General features: G+C 35.6%; 1 protein-coding gene across 1 annotated transcript in view; it reads left to right on the top strand.

The window, feature by feature from the left end:
- Nucleotides 1-23,133, top strand: part of LOC129248850 (uncharacterized) — an 83,315-nt gene that overhangs the window by 21,963 nt on the left and 38,219 nt on the right. Inside the window, exon 3 of the mRNA XM_054888462.1 lies at nt 3,734-3,869. Within this exon, the coding sequence (XP_054744437.1) occupies nt 3,734-3,869 (136 nt within the window). The remainder of the gene's footprint in view (nt 1-3,733; nt 3,870-23,133) is intronic.

Here is a 23,133-nt window from a genome sequence, read left to right as displayed (position 1 = left end):
AAGGAAAGTTTGCAGAGGAGCAATGAACTCCCACCCCACTTTTGTGCAATTATCCTCTAAATCAAAATCACTGAACGATCGTCACACATGCGGAAAAGCTAGGTTTGCCATTTAATCCTCATTGCAGAAGCTGTGGGGACTTTTCAGAGAAAGAGACTATACAGCATTTTCTCTGTAAATGTTCGAGCTTGGCAGCTGGACGACTAAGGTCACTGGGCACTCCTTTCTTCGACAGCCTGGGGTAGTGTGCCAACCTAAATCCAATCAATCTCCTTCATTATATCAACAGCTCTGGCTGGCTGTAGATATCTGCCTGTTGGAGGCCTCATAATGGCGCTTTAGAGCTACTTGGTCATTCACAATTCCTTTGTAAGTATTTACATTCAACTTACTAACCTCCTTAGCACCACGATTGGTGAGAAGATGTCGGCGAACCTTGTAGCCTTTCGATTGATTATTACACCTTTTTCGATATAAATAAGGCACTTTATTGAGCATAGGCCTCAACAAAAAGTTGTTCTGCATCTTTTAAGACTGTTGCGAAAGCCATTCTTAAATTCATTCACGCTTTATGACTACTTTTATGGCCTTATCTTGTAATTTCTGGTAAGATCCAGTGAATTCTGTTACAATTATTCCTGGCAGTCATTACTTTCCTCCATTTATATGCTGCAAGAAATATTTTTAGAATTTTCTAAAATTATAAAAAAATGTACCATCACTAATCAGAGTGGTAAATTGGCATCTACGGAGAAACAAACCCAAGGCTCTCTAATGAGCTAAGATCCAGACTGAGATTTTGCAGAATTTTTAGCCCTCCTGCAATAAAATAAACTCAAGAGCAGCAATTTTTTTATTCAAAGATAAATCACACATAATTCATCAGCTGTACGTAATACAGAGTATATATTTTGTAAAGAAAGCAGACCTTCATGATTTACCTGCCTCACACTTTCTCTAAACCCTCAAAGTCACACCTTCAAGAATTCACATTTGGCGTTTTGCTTTGAAAAGGCCATTCAGAAGCCGCATGCTTCGTACTTGCAACTTCATCAAGTATTTATTATTATCGGAACATAATGTACTGTGACCTCTAATGCAATCTATTGGCCTTGATAATAAGCCTAAAAGTAAAATAAGTCTAAAACTTAAGTTCAGCAATTCAATCCAATATCTGGTTGAATTTCAATATCTTCTCCGGCCTTTTCTTCCATATCACTAAGGCGTTTGTAGTCGCACCACCTAGGTGTGCGAGTTTTCGTCTTGCGAGTGGTGCGCATTTGCAGATGATGCACCCTGTCGTTTCATCATCCAGTTCGCAAAAACGGCACACGATTGTTTCTACTGATTCTAGTTTCCTAAAATGATAATGAAGAGAACAACCTTCAATATAATACGAAGTGAGAGGTCGTAAGCTCTATCTGCATGGCTTTCCTCTTCTAAAGGGAATGATAAACCGTTTACCCTGCCGCTGTCCTGGACCCTCCATCCAGTGTCGTGTGGATTCCCTGTTTTCACAGTCTTTGATAACTTCATTTATATGAGTTTTAAGGGGCTCACAAAGAGGATTTAGTGCATAAAATTTGATATATCAGCTAATTTCGCTAGACAGTCAGAACTTTCATGTCCTGACACACAGCCAAAAAAAAAAAAACAAAAAAATGGTGTTTCTTGCTCTTAAGGTTCTGAGAAGAGTGAAGCATGTTTCATCGAATTTGAATGTTACTACTTGAACTTAGAGTACATATAAGGCTGCCTGGCTGTCTGACTAATTTGATTCCTCTGTCATAGATCTTCGCTTGAAAGACTGTGGGGTAACTGCATATTGGCGTCGATCTTTTAAAGTTCAGCGAAAAGGCAGTCGCACCAGTTATACCATCTGCAGCTTGGATCAAACTGTGTACCAGATTACCACGTCAGCTTCAATGTCTGGGTTATCTATCTTAAAGAGTGCCCGGCCTGTAATTGTGACCCTAAATTTCCTAGAGGTCTTTAGCGCAGAGAGAAAAAACATATAACGTAGAGGGAAAGGAGAGAGAGAGAGAGAGAGCTATAGCTTATACATATCTTAAATGTACTTTAGGCTATTTTGCCTGAATTTTTCCTTGCGGTTGCTAATTTCTAGTGAGAAATAACACTGCCTACTTTTTGGCGCTTGTTTGTTGGTGCAAACTTATAGGAAAAATAATTTTTCTTGCCTACTTTTTGGCGTTATATTTGCTTCATGCCTACTGCTTAGAGTGTTTTTTGGTCCCTATTTTTTTTGGAGGTTTTTTTTTGGTGTCTAATTTTTGGCGCTTATTTCCGTTTCCTGGCTAGTGCTTGTGCGTCCATTTTGGCGTCGGATTTTTTGGTACTGCCTTGCGGTAATTTGTGCCATTGCTGCGGTCCTGGAATCGCTGCGTTTGTGCGGGTGATAAACGCTCGGAGAAGTGCGCGTTGTTGTCACGGTTTGCATCCGGCGTTTACCTACACCGGTCGACCCTTCTCCGTTTTTTGTAAATTTTGTCTATTTGTATTCTCTGCAAATGTTGTGAATTTATTAAGATATATATTCTGTCCCTCTCTCTCTCTCTCTCTCATTCTCACCCGGGTCTCTGCCTCTTTCTTTGTCTGCCTTGAAAGTTTCACTTCTGTTACGTATATTACTTACACTTTCTGTGAAACCTGTGCTTTGAAACCTCCGATCCTTTGTTCAGAAATATTATTACGTAAGACCCAGTGCTCCTAACATAGTTTACGTGCTTAGGACAAGGAAGGATGATACTCTCACTAGTACACTGTGGTGGAATTGTAGGCTGGATCTCATTGCCTAAGTTATGCCGACGGACACCCCTCGCAGCAGTCTACTTAGTTTAGTTCTTGTTTTTAGTAGAGTTCTTTGCCTATTTATAGGCTTCCATACTAAGCAAGCCCTGCATCAAATAAATTAAACTTCTCCTCGTTGCTTGTATTTGTTTATTAGTGCAACAGTTATCCTCATAAGCAAAGATATTTATTTCGAGCCTTTCACTTTCAAAAGTTTTTCCTAATGTAAAATATTTTGCAAGACTTCTACTGCATGCGAACTGAAATGATTTGTGAAAAACTAGTCCCTTTACAACACCTTCCAATTTTTACTACAGAAAAGGCAAACGATTATATATGGATGTGTACACACATACATATATACTTACGTACATAAAAAGCAAGAAGAAGCATGATAGAATGTAACGAAAAGTTAACTAATACAATAACGAAAAGTTTATCTTATTGTATCAAGTTTGCGGAGCAAGCGAGTAGTAATTCTACAGAGGCAAAAGTGTTGCTGACAGTCGCCAAGCTAACAACAGCAACAATAAAAACTAAGAAAGGAAACTACAAGAGCAGAAATAACTCTGAAATACTTTTGCCAAGCTGTCAAGTGGCACAAGTGTTGGATTCATCTAAGTGGGTGTGAATATAGATTTTCAAGAGAGCTGCTATTGCTCGCTTTCTCTTCTTTCCTACAAACGCCATTCTTATCTTAAACTATTTCAAATTTTTATGTATTACTTTATTATGGCGTATGCTTCCTCGAAAAGTTACTATATTTGTAGCATTTAATAAAAAAAAACTATAAAATATGTAACAATAATTGTGTATAAATAATATGTGAATTATTGTATGAAAGTCAAACAATTAGAAAGTATTTTTGATTGTAATGCAATATTTACTATATATTAATTTTCCTTTATCAATTATTTCCTTGCAGCTTCTCAACTCCACAGACAATGTAGTGGTGCTGCGTCGTGTAACGTTGCAATCAACTGGTCGTTATCGTTGTGAGGTATCGGGAGAAGCCCCGTCTTTCCAAACAGTGTCGGGGCATGAGGACATGATTGTTGTGGGTAAGTTAATTATTCTGCTATATTTTATTGTACAATATATTACACGCACATACATACATATATCTCACGTATTTTTACAACTTTTTCGTGCCTATGAAATTCTACTCTCCTCTAGTTGATATTCTAGTTGATACAGTTTTTGAAATAATCTGCAGAATAGTTTCCATACAAAATTCTTTTTTCTAAGGCTTTCGCTACTAAGGGGATTTAAGCAGTCCGTCACCACAGACTCGCTAGAAATGTATACGTTTTTGTTTAGTAATATAGGCCTTGCTTGTCACTGAATATCTTAGAAACTCAAACTCAATAAAAAAGTAATTTTTTCAATACTGCCACATATTTGTTATGATGGCCTATTTTAGATATTTTATGGTATATACCAGGGCCACAATTGGTTGACAGGCAAGCTGTAGTGTTTTACATAGCTCAGTTTTATTCAAATATGCAAAACTTACAACAAATTATGTCTAAATGAAAACACAGTTGTCCTATGGCTCATATTGGGTGTGATAATATTTGAAGCATGGATCGATACATAGATCAATTGCTTGGCCTGCGCGCGTAAAATAAGTTGCCGATCTTTTCTTTTTTGAGAACATACACGACATCTTAACCTTATAGCTAATTTTTTGGAAAATGAGTATTCGCTTTAATGGATCGCGAGCTCGTAGACGGCTGAGCGCTAATATGGTGAGGGATGGGTTAGGTTGACCTTGTGACTTGAAGTCACCCATAGACCGTTTCGATCCACAGTGATGCCAGATAGAATACATAAGTTCTGCGCTTTGCGAACTTAAGGAGACATTCAACCCACCTCTCTCAATAGTGGAAATTTGATTTGACGTTTTATTTCCTCTTTTATCTGTTATTTCTCCTATAGTGACCTTGTGTTTCATAGCAATGCCCAAAACATCTCTTTTGTCTTTCCATTTTTGTACAAGAACAGAACCTTTTCTCCTAAAGGCAGTTTCTTCTTTTTGTAGTTTAGTTGACACAAGTCTCAATGGGTTTCCTTTAATATTTTTTCTAAGAGTGCCGACAATATGTGAATTATCTTTATGTAAATACTTACCTAAGCGGACACTATTGCAAAAATCGTCCATAAAAATATATTGGCTTTTACCACAGTAATACTTAGTTATATTAGTATTGGAGTCATAATTGAATTAAGCTAAACCAGCTTCAGATATTGGTGTCGGCTGTTCTACGTGAAATCCCAGCTGATCCCTATATGTGACGCTTGGTAGCAAACATGATGTGAAATAGGAAACACGCAATGAAAAATAGTAAACTCAGTACTTTATCAAGCAGCCATTTTTAGTTGTTAGGACTTGGTTCAAATTTTATTAATGACTTTTGTTCATTAACATATCCTTTAACTAAAAACAGAAAAAAATTCGGACTTTTGAACTGACATACATATAAAAAAAGTGTAAGTACTGCAAAAAAAAAAATACAGAAATAACTCGGAGTTGTGTCATTGCTTCCCGGCGGGCAACTGCTATTAGGAAAACACTTTTCCGATCATTTGGTGTTTCGTGCCTACAGCGGGTTTTAAACCCGGAGACTACCGAATGGTAGTCATGACTCAATCCATTTGGCAAAAGCGTGCAAGTTAGATATCCCAAACCAAGATACTTAAATGTATCAACAGCCTCTTCAACTCTTCAGAAGTTCTCACCACGTGTTTAATTTTTGGCGACTGGGAACATGAAAGAGTCGTTAGGCGATAAATCAGTCAATAATTCTGGTTCTCCTTCAAATAATCAATTCTTTGGGTTGCTGTGTGAGATCGTTGTTGTTATGAATAATGAGTTTTTTGTTGTTGTTTTTTTTTTTCTTTACAAATAAATGATAAGTCAAAATCATTTTATTTTAATTTTAACAGCGCCCAAGATAGCCTCCATCACCCAATATTTGACATGCCAATACATTTATTTCTTTTAGCTGCGATGTTTATAGGGAGAAGAAACAATTGCTTAGTTGATCAATAACCATCATGAAATTCGTCATTGAGATTAGCACGTATCCGTTTGAATTCTACAAACCAGTCCACACTGGGCCAGAAGACCCGAGTGAGTGGCCAAAAATAAAAATTTTCGACTTCATTTAAACAGGAAATTTATAACATCATCTTATTTTGAGTAATTTTTTACACCAAATTATGAAGTTTCATTAGTTTTTATCAATTAGTTTTTTTTATGTAACAGTTCAAAGTCAATGTTTTAGTTCGATTTTTAACACTTTCAAACAATGTTTATCAATAAGTTGTTGTGAAAAATACTACTCAAGATGTTATTATCGTCCATAACTTTTCTTTATGTATATCAAAAAATAATTTATAATTGAAACCATGTGTATTTATGTTGAATAAGTTTTTTTTTAACATTTAATCAAAAAAAACTGTTTTTTATTCATACATGACTTACTTTGAAAACAAAGTTCCCCGAAGTTCCCCTATCAAATGAGTTAAATTTTATGCCAAATTGTTCGTAAAGAAGTATTAAATAAGGTATATATGCGCCTTTTTGCGCCTTTTCATAAACATGTCTGAAATATCGATATTAGTGTGAGAGAAATCTCAAATAATTCTGACCCATTAATGTTTGAGCCAAAACTACCGAGGGAAAATCGAGTTTAATTCAGTGTTTGCATTTACTACTTCAGAGCAGCAGTAGTACCCCAAATAATGCTCTGCTCTAACTATGTAGTTAAACATTGTCAGCTACAGAGTAGAGCTGATAGCGCACAAGTCAAACTAGGACTCCAAGCTATGACTCTAACTGCGCAACAGTCAGAGTCATAGTAGGAAAATAATTGCGTCGTAGTTTTACACAGGAGCTCATAGTCACTAAAATAAAATGCGCAGTAGACCAAAAACAGAGATTGAACTTTGTCCAGAAAGATCCAGAACTGTCCAGTACCTCAGAGAGTGAGAGACTCTCAGCAGATCGTTCGGTCAACCACTGCAAGCTTGTATGTTACCTTGTATCCTTGGTATCCAATGCCAGCAACTCTTCATAAAATCTTGATTCATGCTGGAGAAATAATAAGACATTGTACTTTACCAGTTGGTGTATATGGAGAAGAGGCATCTGAATCGAGAAACAAAGATTACAGAAACTTCAGACTCAGGCACAGTAGACAATGTGATAGGAAAACAAACTTGGAGGATCTCTTTAATCGATTACTAGATACTTCTGATCCATTACTGTCTAGTATGAACAGGTTGTCTAGAGCTAATAACAGAAGACGTTTACCACTTTCAGCAGAAGTTAAACAGTTACTTTTGTTAATATAGATACTCAAAATATGGAAAATGATCATAGCAGTGCCAGTGCAAATGAAGACGAATATGAATCGGAAGATGAAACAGAGGCCGAACGCGATCATGAAATGATTGCGTCTAATGACGTTCACAAACTTCTAGATGAACTTGAACTATCAGAAGAAGAAACTTCTGATTCTGAATAAATTGAGCTTAAATGCAGATTCAAAAATTAAGTCAAATTAAAAAAAATTAAAAATTACAAAAATTACAACAAAAAAAATTAAAAATTACAAAAATTAAAAAAAAAATTAAAAATTACAAAAATTATTGTACAAAAAAAAATTAAAAATTACAAAAATTACAAAAAAAAAAAATTAAAAATTACAAAAATTACAAAAAAAAAATTGGGATACTAAATCGTACTAGAATCCTCCTCGCGGTGTATCCTGGGTGTATGAGTACAGCTAATTCTAGACGTATTTTCTTTGTTCTAAACCCCTAGATTCTGAGATTGAAACAAAAATACTGATTTTTTAAATTTTATGTCCGCCATTTTGGATCCGCCATTTTGAATTTCTCAAAGTTGACATTATATTCGTAATGTACATTGTTCTAAACCCCTAGATTCTGAGTTTGAAGCAAAAATACGGATTTTTTAAAATTCATGTCCGCCATTTTGGATCCGCCATTTTGAATTTTTTAATTTTGACTTCAGATTCGCGTTCATAGAGTTAAAAAACTACAATAAACGTGGTTTTAATCGGTTTTATGGCCTTTTCCTAAGAAAAAAGAGTTTTGGCCACTCACTCGGGTCTTCTGGCCCAGTGTGCAGTCGATTATGGTAGTCTTGGATGGCGCTTCATTATAAATAGTAGAATGAAGCCAGCCGATATTGTCCTTTTTGAGTTATTTGAATTATCTGAAATAGGGTAAAAAGTATCGCACGAAAGTGTACACGAGAAATGTCGATTTTGTTTTACAAAATTGATGATTTTATGACGCTATTAAACCAAAACAAATGAATTTCTCATCTAGCACTGATGTTTACCATAAAATTTTAAAAACTTCACATCTTGAAATCTATTCAGCCGACAAATTTTACCTAATGAGAGATTCCAAAAACTTTTAGTGTTGTGCCTAAGTTTAGTATGTATACTACTGTGGGCAAAAAGTAAGGTGCATTTATTTGTCAAACTTCACGGAATTAAAATTTCGCTCTAGTTATTTTTTTCGTGAGTTGGCAGCACTGTTAATAACATCTGGGCCAACTTTCATGTGAATGTCATTATAAGTAATATATTTACGCTTGTGTTTACCAAACGACCAAGAGTGCATTTTTCGATTTTTACAATGTCTGATTTGATTGAGCAGAGAAGTGCCATCAAATTTTGTTTGCGGAATGAAATTTCGGTTGTGGAAACATTTCACATCTTTCAGAAGGCATTTGGTGATTCGACCATGTCGCGGAAAAATATTTATAAGTGGTACAAAGACTTGAAAGAGGGTCGAGAACGTGTTGATGACATGGAGCCCTCTGGACGACCATCGACGTCAACAGATGACCAACACGTCAATAAAGTGAAGGAGTTAGTGCTCAAAAATCGACGGTTGACTGTCAAAGACCTTACTGATATGATCGGAATATCAGAAGGATCTGTGAAAACCATTTTGAAAGACCATTTGGGCCTACGAAAACTCAAATCTCGTTTGGTACCGAAAACTCTCAATTTCTTGGAAAAAAGTCGTCAATGCTTTCAGACTATCAGGACAAGCTCAAATGCATCATTACGGGAGATTAGACTTGGATTTATGCTTACGACCCTGAATCAACCGACCAATCTAGCGAATATCGTGCTAAAGGCGAGGCCAGACCGAAAAGAGCACGTCAAAGTCGATTAAAAATAAAGGTCATGATGACAGTTTTTTTCGACTTTCGTGTTGTGGTGCACTATGAATTCCTTCCACCTGGCCAAACTGTTAATAAGGAATATTATTTGAGCGTTATGCGTCGTTTACGTGAAGCAATTCGTCTAAAAAGACGAGAATTATGGGCCAACAACTCTTGGTTTTTGCATCACGATAATGCACCGTCTCACACTCCACTCGTTCTTCGTGACCATTTCGTACGATATTACTTAAATATATTAAAAAAAATTGATATTATCTATCTTCTTTCTTTATGTTTGGAAAAAAATTATGTTAGTATAAAAAACAATTAATTTTTGATTATTTTCGAAAGTCACTTAGAGCCTGTTTTTTATTTTTATAGAAAATCATTTTTAAAACATTGAAGATTGATTTTTCGTTGTCAGTTCCTATGTAGTCTCATTTGAACATATCTCAACTCATAACTCATAAATAAATATTTTTTCTTTAACTATGTAAAATTGTAAAAAGTTTAGTAGTAGAAAGATAGTTGGGATTTTGCGTATTTCCGCTTTTGAAAGTAGGTGTTATAGGGCCGCCGTAATCGAATGGCTTGGTGCGTGACTACCATTAGGAATTCACAGAGAGAACGTAGGTTCGGATCTCTGTGCAACACGAAACTTAAGAAAAAGTTGTTTCTAATAGCAGTCGCCCCTCAGCAGGCAATGGCAAACCTCCGAGTGTATTTCTGTCATGAAAAAGCTCCTCATTAATAGTATTGCCATTCGGAGTCGGTTTGATACTGTAGGTCCCTCCATTTGCGGAACAACATGAAGACGCACGCCTCAAATAGCAGGAGGAACTCGGCTAAACACCCAGAAAAGGGTGTACGCGCCAATTATGTATGTATGTGTGTGTATAGGTACCACTTTCCAGACTCATATTAAGAGACTTACTGATTTTTAGTAATACTGGGTAATCTATTGCCAAGACATTATTAAGCAAAAAAAGCGCAAAATCCAGTATTCAGAGCAGTTGTGTGGTGTAAATAAATATAGAAAGTTAAACAAGTATTAAGAAATAATAAAAGCTTATATTAACATGTTTAATTTCGAAACATGTCCATATAAGTATTGCAGCATTTCACGCTTCAAAAATAATTAGTTTCATATAAACTTTTAAAATATGTAGGTATAAAACTGATTTACCCACTTAAAGCCTATGGGGGTTTTCGCACTGTTGAAAGTTGTTCCTTGCCAGTTTTGAATTGCTTTTAAGTGTTACAATATTATCTAGCAATTTTTCCGCACACGTAAATGAAATTTTCAATTAAGTTGTGGCAACAACAGGCAATGAGGTTGCAACGCAACACGTACGCAACAGCAGCGGGCAATTTGCCAGCGAATATATCGTGATGCAAGTGAAAATGCATTGCACGCATGCGAGGAGTAGATTTGTAGGCATAAAAACCCTTTTTAAATATAAATAATTATAATAATAAAATTTAGAAATAATGAAATATATTTTTGTAAAATGTAAAAATATTGTTAAAGGTAAGACACATTTTGGAGCCAATCGAAAGGTAATTAGCGAATTTCTAGAGGCAAATTTCTTCGGCATTATCGCAGGGATTAAGTGCAACTAATGCGGATTGAGAATAAGAATTTATTCTCATAATTTAAATGGGCTAGGGAAATTTTCGATGACCGAAATATGATAGTTAATATGTGTTCTGAATGAAAAATAATAAAACTTGATAGTTTGCACTAATTATTTTTGAACGGTTTGAGAAAATGTAATTTAAGATTTTTTTAAATAAATAATTATTTCTTAGTATCAAAGCAGCTAATACAAACATATTTTACTCACGAAACTATCCAATAAGTAAATCAGCTATTCACTAATCTGCGTAACAACTCTCTGTTACACAACAATTTTAATCATAATTAACTGCACCTATAATCCCGATTAACGCCGCCGCCTGTCTAGGCTATTATACATCAACTATAACAAATTTCTATTTATGTATTTATTTTTATACAAAAATGCAAAAGTCCTTCCTGACCTAGTACTTAATAAATCAAAAATAAAATAAGGATAAAATAAAAAATCAAACGAAATGAAACTCGAGATTCCATTAAATTCGCAAAGAGGTCGAGCAATAAGTGCATTGGCTTCGTAATTCATTTTTTATACTTTGAAATAAAAGGGGGTAAGAGCTTAAGAGGTAGTTAGTGGCAAGAGAAATGTACAATCAATATCACCTTGAATTAAGTTAGACACAAAAGGCAACGAAAATCAAATTACTATAAATTGATTATTGGCAAGTGAGAGCTATAAGCGAAAGAAAATGGGAAAAATTCAAAAATTTTAGGGCAAAGTTAAGAAACATCTTTTTGAGCCGCTCTCTAAAGAAGCGAAGCATATTCCAATCTAGACCAGACGAATGCGGTGAACAGGAAGTTAATCGTGGGTCTAAGAAATATCTCAGAAAGCCCAAGATCTAGTATAATTTTAAAATGATAAAGTTTTAATGAATAAAAGTGAAAACTTGAATAAAAAATTACACCAAGATACTAACACATTAGCATCCTATGTAAATCAGCAAAAAGTTTGGTGATATTGTGACTAAGATTGCATGAAGTAAAAAGTTCTGACCATTTTTTATCGAATGCCTTTAGTGAGCCCAATCGTAGAAATTTACTTGAAGATTTTCATAGTATTATTAGTATAAAAAGTCCTTTGAGAGCTTCAAAATAAAGGGCATAGGGAAACAGTAATGCTCGACTGATTATCTCTTGATTAATTGTTCGATGAACTAGAAGAACGGCGCTATTGCTTCAGCGAAGTCACCTTCTATGAGGAGGCGCATTTTCTCAACCAATTTTGCACTGCCCAGTTATGACAAGCGCTCAGCACAGGTGGCGTCAGTTGCAAATTGGCTGCACTCGAACGCTATTTTCGATGTGATTTTTCAGCAGTTGATGAATTAACAGACCGATTGGTTTTAGGTTGAGAAAGGAATTCATCAGACTCAGCGTGGTTGATTGCAAGCTCAGTTAGAAAAATGCTGCAGAGATACAATTATTACAAGTTCAGCGTATTTCACTAGTTATATTTTGATTTATTTTTAAGCCTGCGATGTACTAAGCCAATATATAATTACATAAAAAACTGGAAATTGTTTTCTTTTTCTGTCTAAAAAGTTTCCAAAATTGAGTGCAGAAAAGATAAAAGCGGCAAATTCAGAGCAAATTTCATAGACACTATGACAGTGATTGAGAAAATGGCATGGAATGAGTTTGTTTGGCTTGTTCAAAATTTCTTAGGAAATAAGAAAAGTTCTGACTATTCTCAGCACGTCGAACAACTAATGGGTCACTTCCAAAGGGTTGGATGTAATCTGAGCATTAAGTTACACTTTCTTCACAACCATCTGGACTATTTTCCAGCCAATCTTGGGGATCTCAGCGAAGAACAGGGCGAACGATTCCACCAGGACCTTCGTACGATAGAGGAACGCTATCAAGGTTACTGGAACACACACATGATGGCCGACTATTGTTGGAGCATTAACAACAGTTCTATGCTTTCAACTTCAGCAAAGAAATCATATAAAAGAAAATTTTTTTAAACTTAAGAAGGCAATAAAATAAAATAATCTTTAAATCTATAGTGTTTTATTACAAAAAGTCAAATGTGCCATATAGAGTCATATAGAGCTGATACAGGAATCTCAGTTACAGATTTGAAATTGTCATTAAAATTGGACTAAAAGCATGTATCATAACCAAATCATCAGAAATGCTGTTGTGCAGTGTAATTGGCAAATCGCCTTTTCAAAACAAAGAAATTCCCGAAAGTAAAGAAGAAGGTTAAATAATCTGGATGACTGAAAGTTAGAAAGCAGTCGTCGAGAATTATGAATATACCGAACTTAGGGTAAATGGCTGCCCTTACGAAGGGTCCAGTGGACAAATATTCAAAATTTGTCCGTTGGGATACCATACAGGGGGAGGGCAGGGAAAGGAGAAGGGTAGGAATCAGACAAATGGAACCAGACAAGAAGAAGGGCTTTGATTAGCTGCGGCTTTGTGAGCCTTAGAAGTTACCTTCCCGAAGAACACCCCCTTGATCTACCCGTGGCTAGAAGTATCTCACGTCTTTGCATGTTTGTGCACTAGCCCAGCGCTTGCTGAGTCTCCTGAACTTTATTAACTACTCTCTACTATTTATTAATTAACTTTGCTTGTACAAGGGGGCACAAAATGAATCACTCTATCGAGAGATTTATAGTTTTTATTTTTGCAAATGGCGCCGTACACCAATTATACTTAACTCTGATGAACTAGACAGCTGCAGTATACAAACAGAGAGGCAATGCAATGCTGGAGATCAAAATATGTAAAGATTTCCAATTTTTATTTGAAAAATTATTTTGAGTAAAAAAATTATTCAAAAACAAAATTCGATGATTTATTTTGCGCCAGCGTGTATTTATTATAGCCTGTTTAAAGTTTTCCGTATAGATCAATAAGGCAGTAGATTAGTTCAGCCCCTGAGGGTAAAGCGCCCTTCAATACTATCCACGCTGTATTTTGGAATCTTGATGAGCCTCTATTATAAACTTCTTTACGGACGTCTACCAGACTGTGTTTATGTGGTATAAAATGATACCTTTTACTTCTCTATAAGCCCTGTGAACTATTTGAGGTTCAAAAGCTTATTATTTACTATCGCAATGTAAATTCTTTTAAAAAAGAGAGCTTAAAAATGTATTGCATATTTCTTTTGTGTTAAATGAACTGTTGCGTTCATTGTAAAAAATTGATTGCAGCTACCCATAGTTAAATTTATCAACGAGTACTTTTTAAAAACATTTTAGCCCTCTGGCGACCTTTCAAGTGCTACTTTAATTAAGATTTCCAACCAAGGGCATCTCACAGTCCCAGCATGGAACCCAAAAGTCATCACCGATTGATTTGCAGATGTACATCTCCACCTCCAAGCTGGTGCTTGCTTGTTTTGGTTCGCGGGCGGTATTTTAATACCAATCCACCCCACATATCTGCAGGTCATTCCTAAAGCCGCCACCTGGGCCAACGGGATACAAGCAAAATCACATTTACTGTATTGGTCTAGGTCTTTCATCCTGAGTTGGAGCCATTTAGCTAAAAACCATTGAATTGATTTACTTACCTCCTCGCTTTGTGAAGTTGCTGAAAAAAGTATCTGTAACATTAACATACATACTCGCCCCGTGCATATACATATCTACAGCAGCTTCAGTGCCAAGTGATAAATGCAACACGCTGGCATCGTATTCCATGGATTGGTAAGCGCCAGCGTTGTTGGCGCCGTTAATGTTGCTGCTGCGAAACTTATGGCGGCCGTTGAGATTGCTTTTGTTATTTTATTTATTGTTGTTGTGGAAACAACATCTTATTTTGTTCACACGACGTATGCACAGAATGATAATGAAATTGAATACAAAGTAATACCAAGGCATGATGGCAATTATATGTACAAGGTCTTTCGAGATCGAGTTATTTTTTTCGCTGTGCTTTTATTTTGTTACTTGTCAAAGGTCGATGGGGAGCTTTGTGATTTTTAGAAAATTTGTAATTTACAAATATGAAGGCAATTTTCACTTAAACACCGTATAAAAGCCATTTAAACCTATAAATATGAGGAAACTGTCAAAATTGCAATACAAATTCGGGCAAAATAATCATTTCAGCAGAGCCCTGTCTAAAAAGGTAATCAAAAAATTTTAGTCGAGTGGTTCGGTACTGGTTGGTTGGTTAGAGTGGTGATTCATCCAGAATCCAACTAGCACTTCCGCACCATTTTGTTCGGTACTAGACATAAAATCTTCAAAGAATGTTCGTTGCGGCTACTAAATTGCTTACATCGATTCTGTAAGGAAAAGTGTTGAAGCAGATCAACATTTGTCAATTGAATGACATTCACAGCACATCGAGATATGACTAAGTTAACAACTTTTTTGGTATTTTACAATTTTTTTTTCGGCAAAATGGTTTGACAGTCGATTCAATTTAAGCTCGGCCATTTGAAATGAATGGTGTTCTTAATTTTGTCATATTGTTCCCAGTTTCAAAGGTAGCGAATTTTGAAAATTTCCCTTAGAGCGGCTGAGAGCTCACTTAGTAACAACTTTACATGATAAAACTGGAAATGAGAACACAATTTAAATCTTAAAGCATTTATAATATAGACGAAAAATTCATTTTTCAATACTTTAATTTTTTCCACTTTTTCTTTTCATACTGTGTTTAACCAAATTTTTTGAATTTTGATTTTTTTGTTCATAACTCCCTCAGTTTCAAACCTATTGCTGAAATTCGGCAGAAAACTGTATTTTAATAAAATCTCAGTTATTTCTGAAAAGCCTAAAGATAGAACCACGTTAAAAATTTAGCTCCCATAAAAATGATTTCTCAAACACGAGGCTCCCAGCGTCTATAAAAGAAATTTTCGATTTGCAATTTTTTTTTGCAAAAACTGAAGCAAATCTGCAAAAATTGGCACGTCATTTAATTTAAAAGGCTTCGATTAAGTTGAATCAACTATCAAAACCTTTGCTGATATTTTGATTTTGCAGTGTTATTAATGATATGGTCGAATAAGGATATATGGTTTCAACATGACCATGCAAAATGCCACACAGCCAACAAAATAATCGTCTGATGACACACGAAATTCCCGAAAAGAATACGCTGAAGATGTACGGCAGTGATTTGACCACTGGTTCGGTCCGATCCAATCGCTTACACCATTTTCTCTGCAGTCTCACGAACAGACTTAATGGAAATAAACCAAAGCCAACTGAGGCTTTGGAAGCAAAGTTTCTGCGCGAAATGGTTGTGATATATTCTCAATTATACCTTAATGGCATGGAATATTTCAGCTAAAGAGTGGAAAATATCATTTAACACTCATGAGCGGCCACTCATTTAACACTCATGACTTTACCCTCTACTCGCTTTTATATGCCAATAAACAGATAACAAGACTCCATTCAAAATTTGTGTTTAATTTGCATTTAAAAAAGGAACTTCCACTTGCAAGACCCTCTTCCATTTGCATTAATAATTTTTTTTCTGCCTTGCAAGAAAATATCTGATTTCCAAGCGTGAATTCGAGTGAGTGTGTAATTAGTATTTTCACAGAAAAGTATCTGTCTCTATATGTACTTCAGCATCATTGAAATTCGGGTATTGAATTACCTTTGAAGTGCAATATCTTTGAGCCAATTTGAAATTATTACTGAATTGTACTTTTGACAGTCACCTGACTTTCAAGAGAGACAACAGATTTATTGTTGCCATTGTATACTCTTGTAGATTTACAGCGAGAGTTGTGTTTTCTGGAATTAATAATTTACATACTGCAGCTCAAAGAATTGTGAGCAATTTTTATATATACAATATATATATTTTTAACATATACTTAGGTATACAATCATTAATCACTAGGTATATAATCACCTTTTTTATAAAATGTACAGCGAATTAGTGATATGTAAGTTCTGAACACCGTGAAAATATTTGAAGTATGTACACATATTTACGTAGTTCTGTGTACGTTGGTAAATAAAACAATTTTTTAAAACACTGTTGACCATTTTTTAATTTTCATGCCTGCCTTGACACTTTATCATCTATACAATTTTTGATTACTTGTTGTTTAGGCTAATTTAGTCACTTATTCTGTATATTTTCTATAAGAGCAGTTATTCTGGGGGTTCGACGTAAATATACCTCGGATTTCGTCTAGCAATTCTTACTAAAGTTTAATCGGGTAAATTATCAATCCTAATGAAGCATCATTTAATTTCATTTTAGAAGAGGGTTGAAAACTATGACAAGGTGTCTCATTGTGCACAAAGGTGTCTTCGGTTATTACGTGGTTCGATGCCACTAAATATGGCGCGTTAATCGATGCAATTGAAATGTCTTCTCGTTTTGAGCTAATGAAGGACATGAGGAGAGTGGAGGAAGATGCGATCTCCCTACGCAAGCTGGTGATAAGGTCTATGTAGCAGGCGTTGAGTTGCCAAAAGAACACTAGCGACGAAGTCCAAGCTGAAGTATCCAAAATGGCTGAGCTGCTGGATGTAATGCCGAACAACAAATGTTCGTGGAAGGCAGCAGAAGACAGAAGGCTCCCTCGAACCCCCGTGAGATCACTGCCATTCAGCATACAACAGATACTCCCTCTCACGCACTGTGTAGGACACAGCTTCAATCGCGGAGCTAAAGCCGAGTGCCACGATTCAGATACGAGATCTTGTTTGCTTGACGGGGAAGGCGGAAGTGGAAACAGCAGGAAACTGCTCATCAACCAAGAGTAACACATAGAGACGAGGATAACGGCGCCGAACGCACGGGAACAAGTATATGCTTTTCTCACGTAATCTGCAGAAGGGGTCGCAAAGCTTGCTTATCGAGATCGGCTATATAAAAATCGGCTGGATCCGAGCAAAGAAGCGGCCATGCGAACGAAATCGCTGTCTTGGAATAGTGCACACACAAGCAAACTGTAGTGGCCTTGAAAGAACGGATACGTGTGTCAAATGCGGGAAATGAGGCATCAAATAAAACACTGCAAAGCAGCTCCCAATTGCATTCACTGCGGGGACTCGAATTTATGTGAAATAAAGTAAATAGAAATGTTAGGTAATATAATCATAAGGGCCGAATGGAACAAAGTTAAACTGACTAAAGTAGCATGCGAGGGTACGCCATAGGGTACGCCATAGGGTGGCCACTTCTCTGCCTACCCGCTGTTGATGAGTTACTAAAGAAATTTGAAGGTACGGCATCGAAGCTAGTATCATATGCAGCTGACATAGCCATAGTAGTGACAGGCAAATACCTAAACACCGTGTCCACCAATGGACAAGACAGGCAGGCCTAGGGATAAATACCGATAAAACGGATATGATACTTTTTACTAGAAAGTGCAAGATCCCCTATTGGCAACCCCCGAAGCTAAACGACTTGAAACTAACTCTTAAAAACCACACAAAGTAACTACCTTGGAATAATTCTGGATAGTAAACAATCATGGAAGCACAATATATAAGAGAGGAAGAAAAAGGCCAGTAACGCACTATACGCATGCAAAAAGATTCTGGGAGTTGCATGGGGTCTATCTCCTGCCATAATATATGTATTTGTGCTACTCAGCTATAGTAAAGCCAATATTACTATACGGCGCTCTGGTGTGGTGGACTGCACTAAGAGGACCGCCATATAAAAAGCCTACGGCAAGTATTCAACGTCTAGGTGCACTCTGCACAACAGGTGCATTGAGAATTACTCCAACGGCAGCGCTTGAAAGTAATACTCAACTTGTCAACGATTGATATTGCGGCGGAATGCCTAGCAGCTAAATCCGCCGTAAGACTTAGCGCAACAAGCGAATTTACCTGTAAAACATTCGAACATAGCTCAATAGGCATTACTTACAGGGTCCAAACGGACTATATGACTCTGAAATGCAATTGGGTGAAGAAATTCCGAACAACAATAGAAGAAGAGGGATGGAAAAAAGTAATGAAACCTAACCCAAATACTCTTAATATATTTACTGATTTCTCGAAAATGTTTGACGGAATAGGGGCAGGGATTTACTGCGCAGAGCTAGGCATCAGGCAGCTATTTAAGCTTCCTGACCACTGCAGTATCTTTCAAGCAGAAGTCTTTGCTGTAGGCAAGGCTGATGAAATAACATTCGCAAAGACATCAAGCAACTCCGAAATAAATATATACGTTGATAGCCAAGCTGCGATAAAAGCAATCAACTCATATGAAATTTCATCTAAAAATGTTCTAAGAAGCAGGGAAGCCACAGATTAGCCACAGACAGACAGTTGCATATCTATTGTCTACCCGGACATAAGGGCATTGCAGGAAACGAAATTGTAGATGAGATTGCCAAAAGCGCTGTTTACAAACAATTTGTACAAGAAAATGACATTCTGAAACCTTTAAGTACGGTATACAAACACATCGCTGCGGACATGAAAATACGGATAGATTCGAAGTGGAATAATCTAGCCACGTCATCTAGCAGATAAATACGTCCAATTCGTACTAGCTCTGTCTAGAAAAGAAAGCAGGCTGATAGACCAAAATTTGCTAGCGGTGCTCGCATACAAGATAGGAATTACAAACAATGATAGCTGCGGATTTTGCAATGAACTAGAAGAGAGGGAAACGCTAGAACAACTTCTATATTCTTGCCCTGCATTAGCTAGAACCAGATTAAAATGCTGAGGAGCTTTACAATATGAGAAGTTAGAATGTCAATCGGGGATAGAGCTCCAAAGTTTACTTAGATTCGTAAAAGATGCAGACGTATTACAAGATGCCTACTACAAAGAAGCGTAAGGGTCTAGCTCCATCCGGTAACACTAACGATCAATAGATGATGGCTTTCAGCCAGCTTGGTCAACCTAACCTAACCTAAATAGAAATGAAATAGGATTCAAAATAGAACAATATGCTTTAAACACAAAATTAAAAAAAATTAGATAAACAAAACAAAAAACCAAACTATAAAAATTAAATCAAATTGAACTAATTAAAAATAAAATAATTTAAAATAAAAAAATTATTTGAAATTAGAAAAGCCAATAAATTTTAAATAAAATAAATTAAAATTAAAAAACAGAGTTTTAGCTAATTAATTTAAATTAAGGTAAATAAAGCAAAATAAATAAAATGCAATAAAATAACTGAAATAAAATAAGTTAATATAAAATGAAAAAAAAATATATAAAAAAATAATAATAAAACAAAATATAACGAAAAATGTTAAAAAATAACTAAAAATTAGATTAATAATGAACTTTTAAAAGAGTTAAAAAAAATTTAATTTATAAAAATAAAATAACTAAAAATGAAATAGAGAATAATGAAATTAAATCCATTGAAATCTGGATTCCATTTCACTGCGACCAAATAACATCAAACACATACTTTTTCTTATTATTTTCTTTCTTATAATTCATTACTGCTGTAAAAAAATGTTCCAAGTATTGCCAAAAACCTTCGAGATGTTCAACCTAAGCAGCTACAAAAGATGAAAGGCATTCCTATATATATAGTGTATGCAGGGTCGTCCATAGCCGTTATTTAAAAAAAAGCATACATTTTCTGTATGTTACTGGCTTATTTGAAAGAGCAAACAGTATTACAATAAATGCATAAAAAAATATAAAAATTTACCAAATTTCATGTAACATCTAAAATTTAGTAAATTAAAATTAAATTACGTTACTTATGAAGTGTAATATTTGAATGAAAGGAACGAATAATAGAAGAATTCAGCGAAGTATGTATACAAGAAATATTTTACTTTAACTACTAGTGGAGTATCGGGCGCCGAAAGTAATGAATGAGGCGTATAAAATAGTACAGTGCTTGATAGCACCGCTAGTGCTAAATAGTACTGCCCAAATTATTTAAGTATTGCTCTTTTAAAGTGCAGTATATCCTTAGTAGCTCTGAGCTTAAGCCGTATTTTATTTCATAGACGGACACTGCAGACGATCAGATGTTATTACTAAGCTATATGGAAATAGATTTCATAAATACAATTTAAAGCAACTTGCCATAGCGAAATACTGTCCAACAACATTGAAGCTTCGATTTACTTTTCCTTGAATGACTCGTACGTCTATAGAATTTTTAAAGAACTTAAAATTCTGTCTCCACCAAGCATATTTAAAAACTACCAATAATTCTTCAGAGCCAGAAGCAAGAAAAAATCAATAACTATATGCATCTCCGGTAGACCTACGCGTGCACCGACACACAAAAGGAACGAGTTGACGCTTGTATCTAGTCTAGCGTGTAATCTATGCCAGCTGAATGACCGGAGAAGAAACATTTATACACCAACGCTGAGCGTAGGTATGCTAGGCAGGCCTTAATTTACCAAATGTGTAGGCACAAGTGCCGTATGTATGTATGTATGTATGTATGTATGTATGTATGTATGTATGTATGTATGTATGTATGTATGTATGTATATATATATATAAAGCACATTTACATGCACTTACTTATTGTAAATATATCTACATGTTTATCTTTGTTATATATACTACACCTACATATATATTAATGTAACCGTAAGTGTATATGTATGTGTGTATGTGCGTTTGGCAGTTATTGTTGGATATGCTTTGTATTATTCCACTGCCAGGGCAGCAATGCTTGTCCTAACAGCACACAAAGCAATTACATATAGATGTACATATATTTTTTTAATATATGTGTGAAAATATACATTACATATATATGTATGTGTTAGTATACATTTGGTAGAATGCAATTGTTGCTACATTAAAAATGTTACCAACGTATAACAAAAGCCTCAGTGGATTCTAAGTCTCGGTGGCACAGCATAATAATAACAACAAAGACAGCTGTGACAATAGTTGAAGCAACGACAAAGCACTGTTGCTCACACTCATACCCATACCAAGCCACAATGCCTTTATCTAGCCTTCAACAACTCAACCCTGCGCCACCATCAGTTCCCTAACTACCTCATCATACGGTTGAGCTGAGCGCAGTGCATTGCCGCAACACTTCGCATAAAGTACGGGTAGTATTGTCTGACCTGGATGGTTGCCATTTAGGTCAAAATGAAAATCATTGAAGTTTTCTACTTTTGCACTCACATGCACACAAATTTATATATAAACACATTCGTAGTTACACACATACATACATACATACATACATACATACATACACACTCACACTTAACTCTCGCTGTCCGCTTGGCTGTCCATATGCCGAAGTGACATATGAAATTCAGTGCAATGAGTTGTTTAAAAAACAAACAAAGCAGAGAAGAATGGAATGAATTGAAAGCAGAACGAGACCCACCGGGCGTATACGCAATACGGTTGTAACGAGATAAACGCAGCGTGTCAGCAAAAAAATATACAACACAATTTTATGTCGGCTTGTGTCTTTAATGTACTTTTCTACAAAATGGGCAGATTTATTATATTGTAAAATAACTTGTAAACTATATTGATGTTACGGTTCTTTTGTTGTTATTTCTTTTACACAAGAAATTCATGTACGAATATGCATTCACATTTGTTGTTCTAGTTTAATATTCATATTGAAAAATTGCAATAAAATTGAGATTGAGCGACAAATTTATGCATGTGGGGAGAAAACTTGGAATTAATGGGGGTTTGATTGAATTTCATGAAAACCAAAAATAACTAGCTGTTTATTTACTCGCTTATTGTACGTACAACAGCATGGAATAGTAAAAGTTGTACAGGTAAAATTTTATATGCGCGCGGAACTATGGATCTTGTATTGTAATGCTGCGTACTCAGTTATTTACTTTTTTATAAATTACATATTTTATAGAACTTGAAAATTTCGAAGCACTAAATTTTCAAAAAACAATTTTAAATACTTGAGCTCATTCTATGATAGGTTAGGTTAAATTAGGAATAGGGACAGTCGCACTTGTCTCATTTTGTCACACTTGTCTCGAACCTTACATTCCTGAGACTTCTCAGTACCAATCCTATTTGGGAACCCTTTTCGATGCTATCAAGAAAGGATCATTTTTCTGCGCAGGGCAATGCATGTACACAGGAAGTGCTCCACGGGTTCGCCTTCTTTAATATCTTGACGGCTTCGAAAAAATTCATTATGCGGTACCCCTTGGTATCTGCTTGCCTTCCAATTAGACCATGCCCTGTTTGTACCTTTAACGGTTTCCTCATATTCGGCCTCCTAAGATTCAGTAGCGATTTTGTGCGGCCGTGGTTTCATTCTAGCCAAGTTTTTCTGCTTATTTGGCAAAAAGGTGATTACTTCCAAAGGACATTAGCAGCATTGATGTAGTATCTGTATATTAATAATTTGTTAAGGGAATCGGTATTAGTACATTTTTGCAAGCTCATCTACTTTACAATTACCTTCCATATTTATATGGCCTGGCACTCAGATCAGGTATATTTTAAAATATTGCCATACTTCGCATAATATTTTTATGGCTTTTAACTATCATTTTTGACGACTATTTTAATGACTCTAATGATTTCAG

This window comes from Anastrepha obliqua, chromosome 5 (assembly GCF_027943255.1).
Source record: "Anastrepha obliqua isolate idAnaObli1 chromosome 5, idAnaObli1_1.0, whole genome shotgun sequence".
Taxonomy (NCBI): domain Eukaryota; kingdom Metazoa; phylum Arthropoda; class Insecta; order Diptera; family Tephritidae; genus Anastrepha; species Anastrepha obliqua.
The sequence above is the reverse complement of the archived record's forward strand: the minus strand, read 5'-3'. Positions and strand labels throughout refer to the sequence as shown.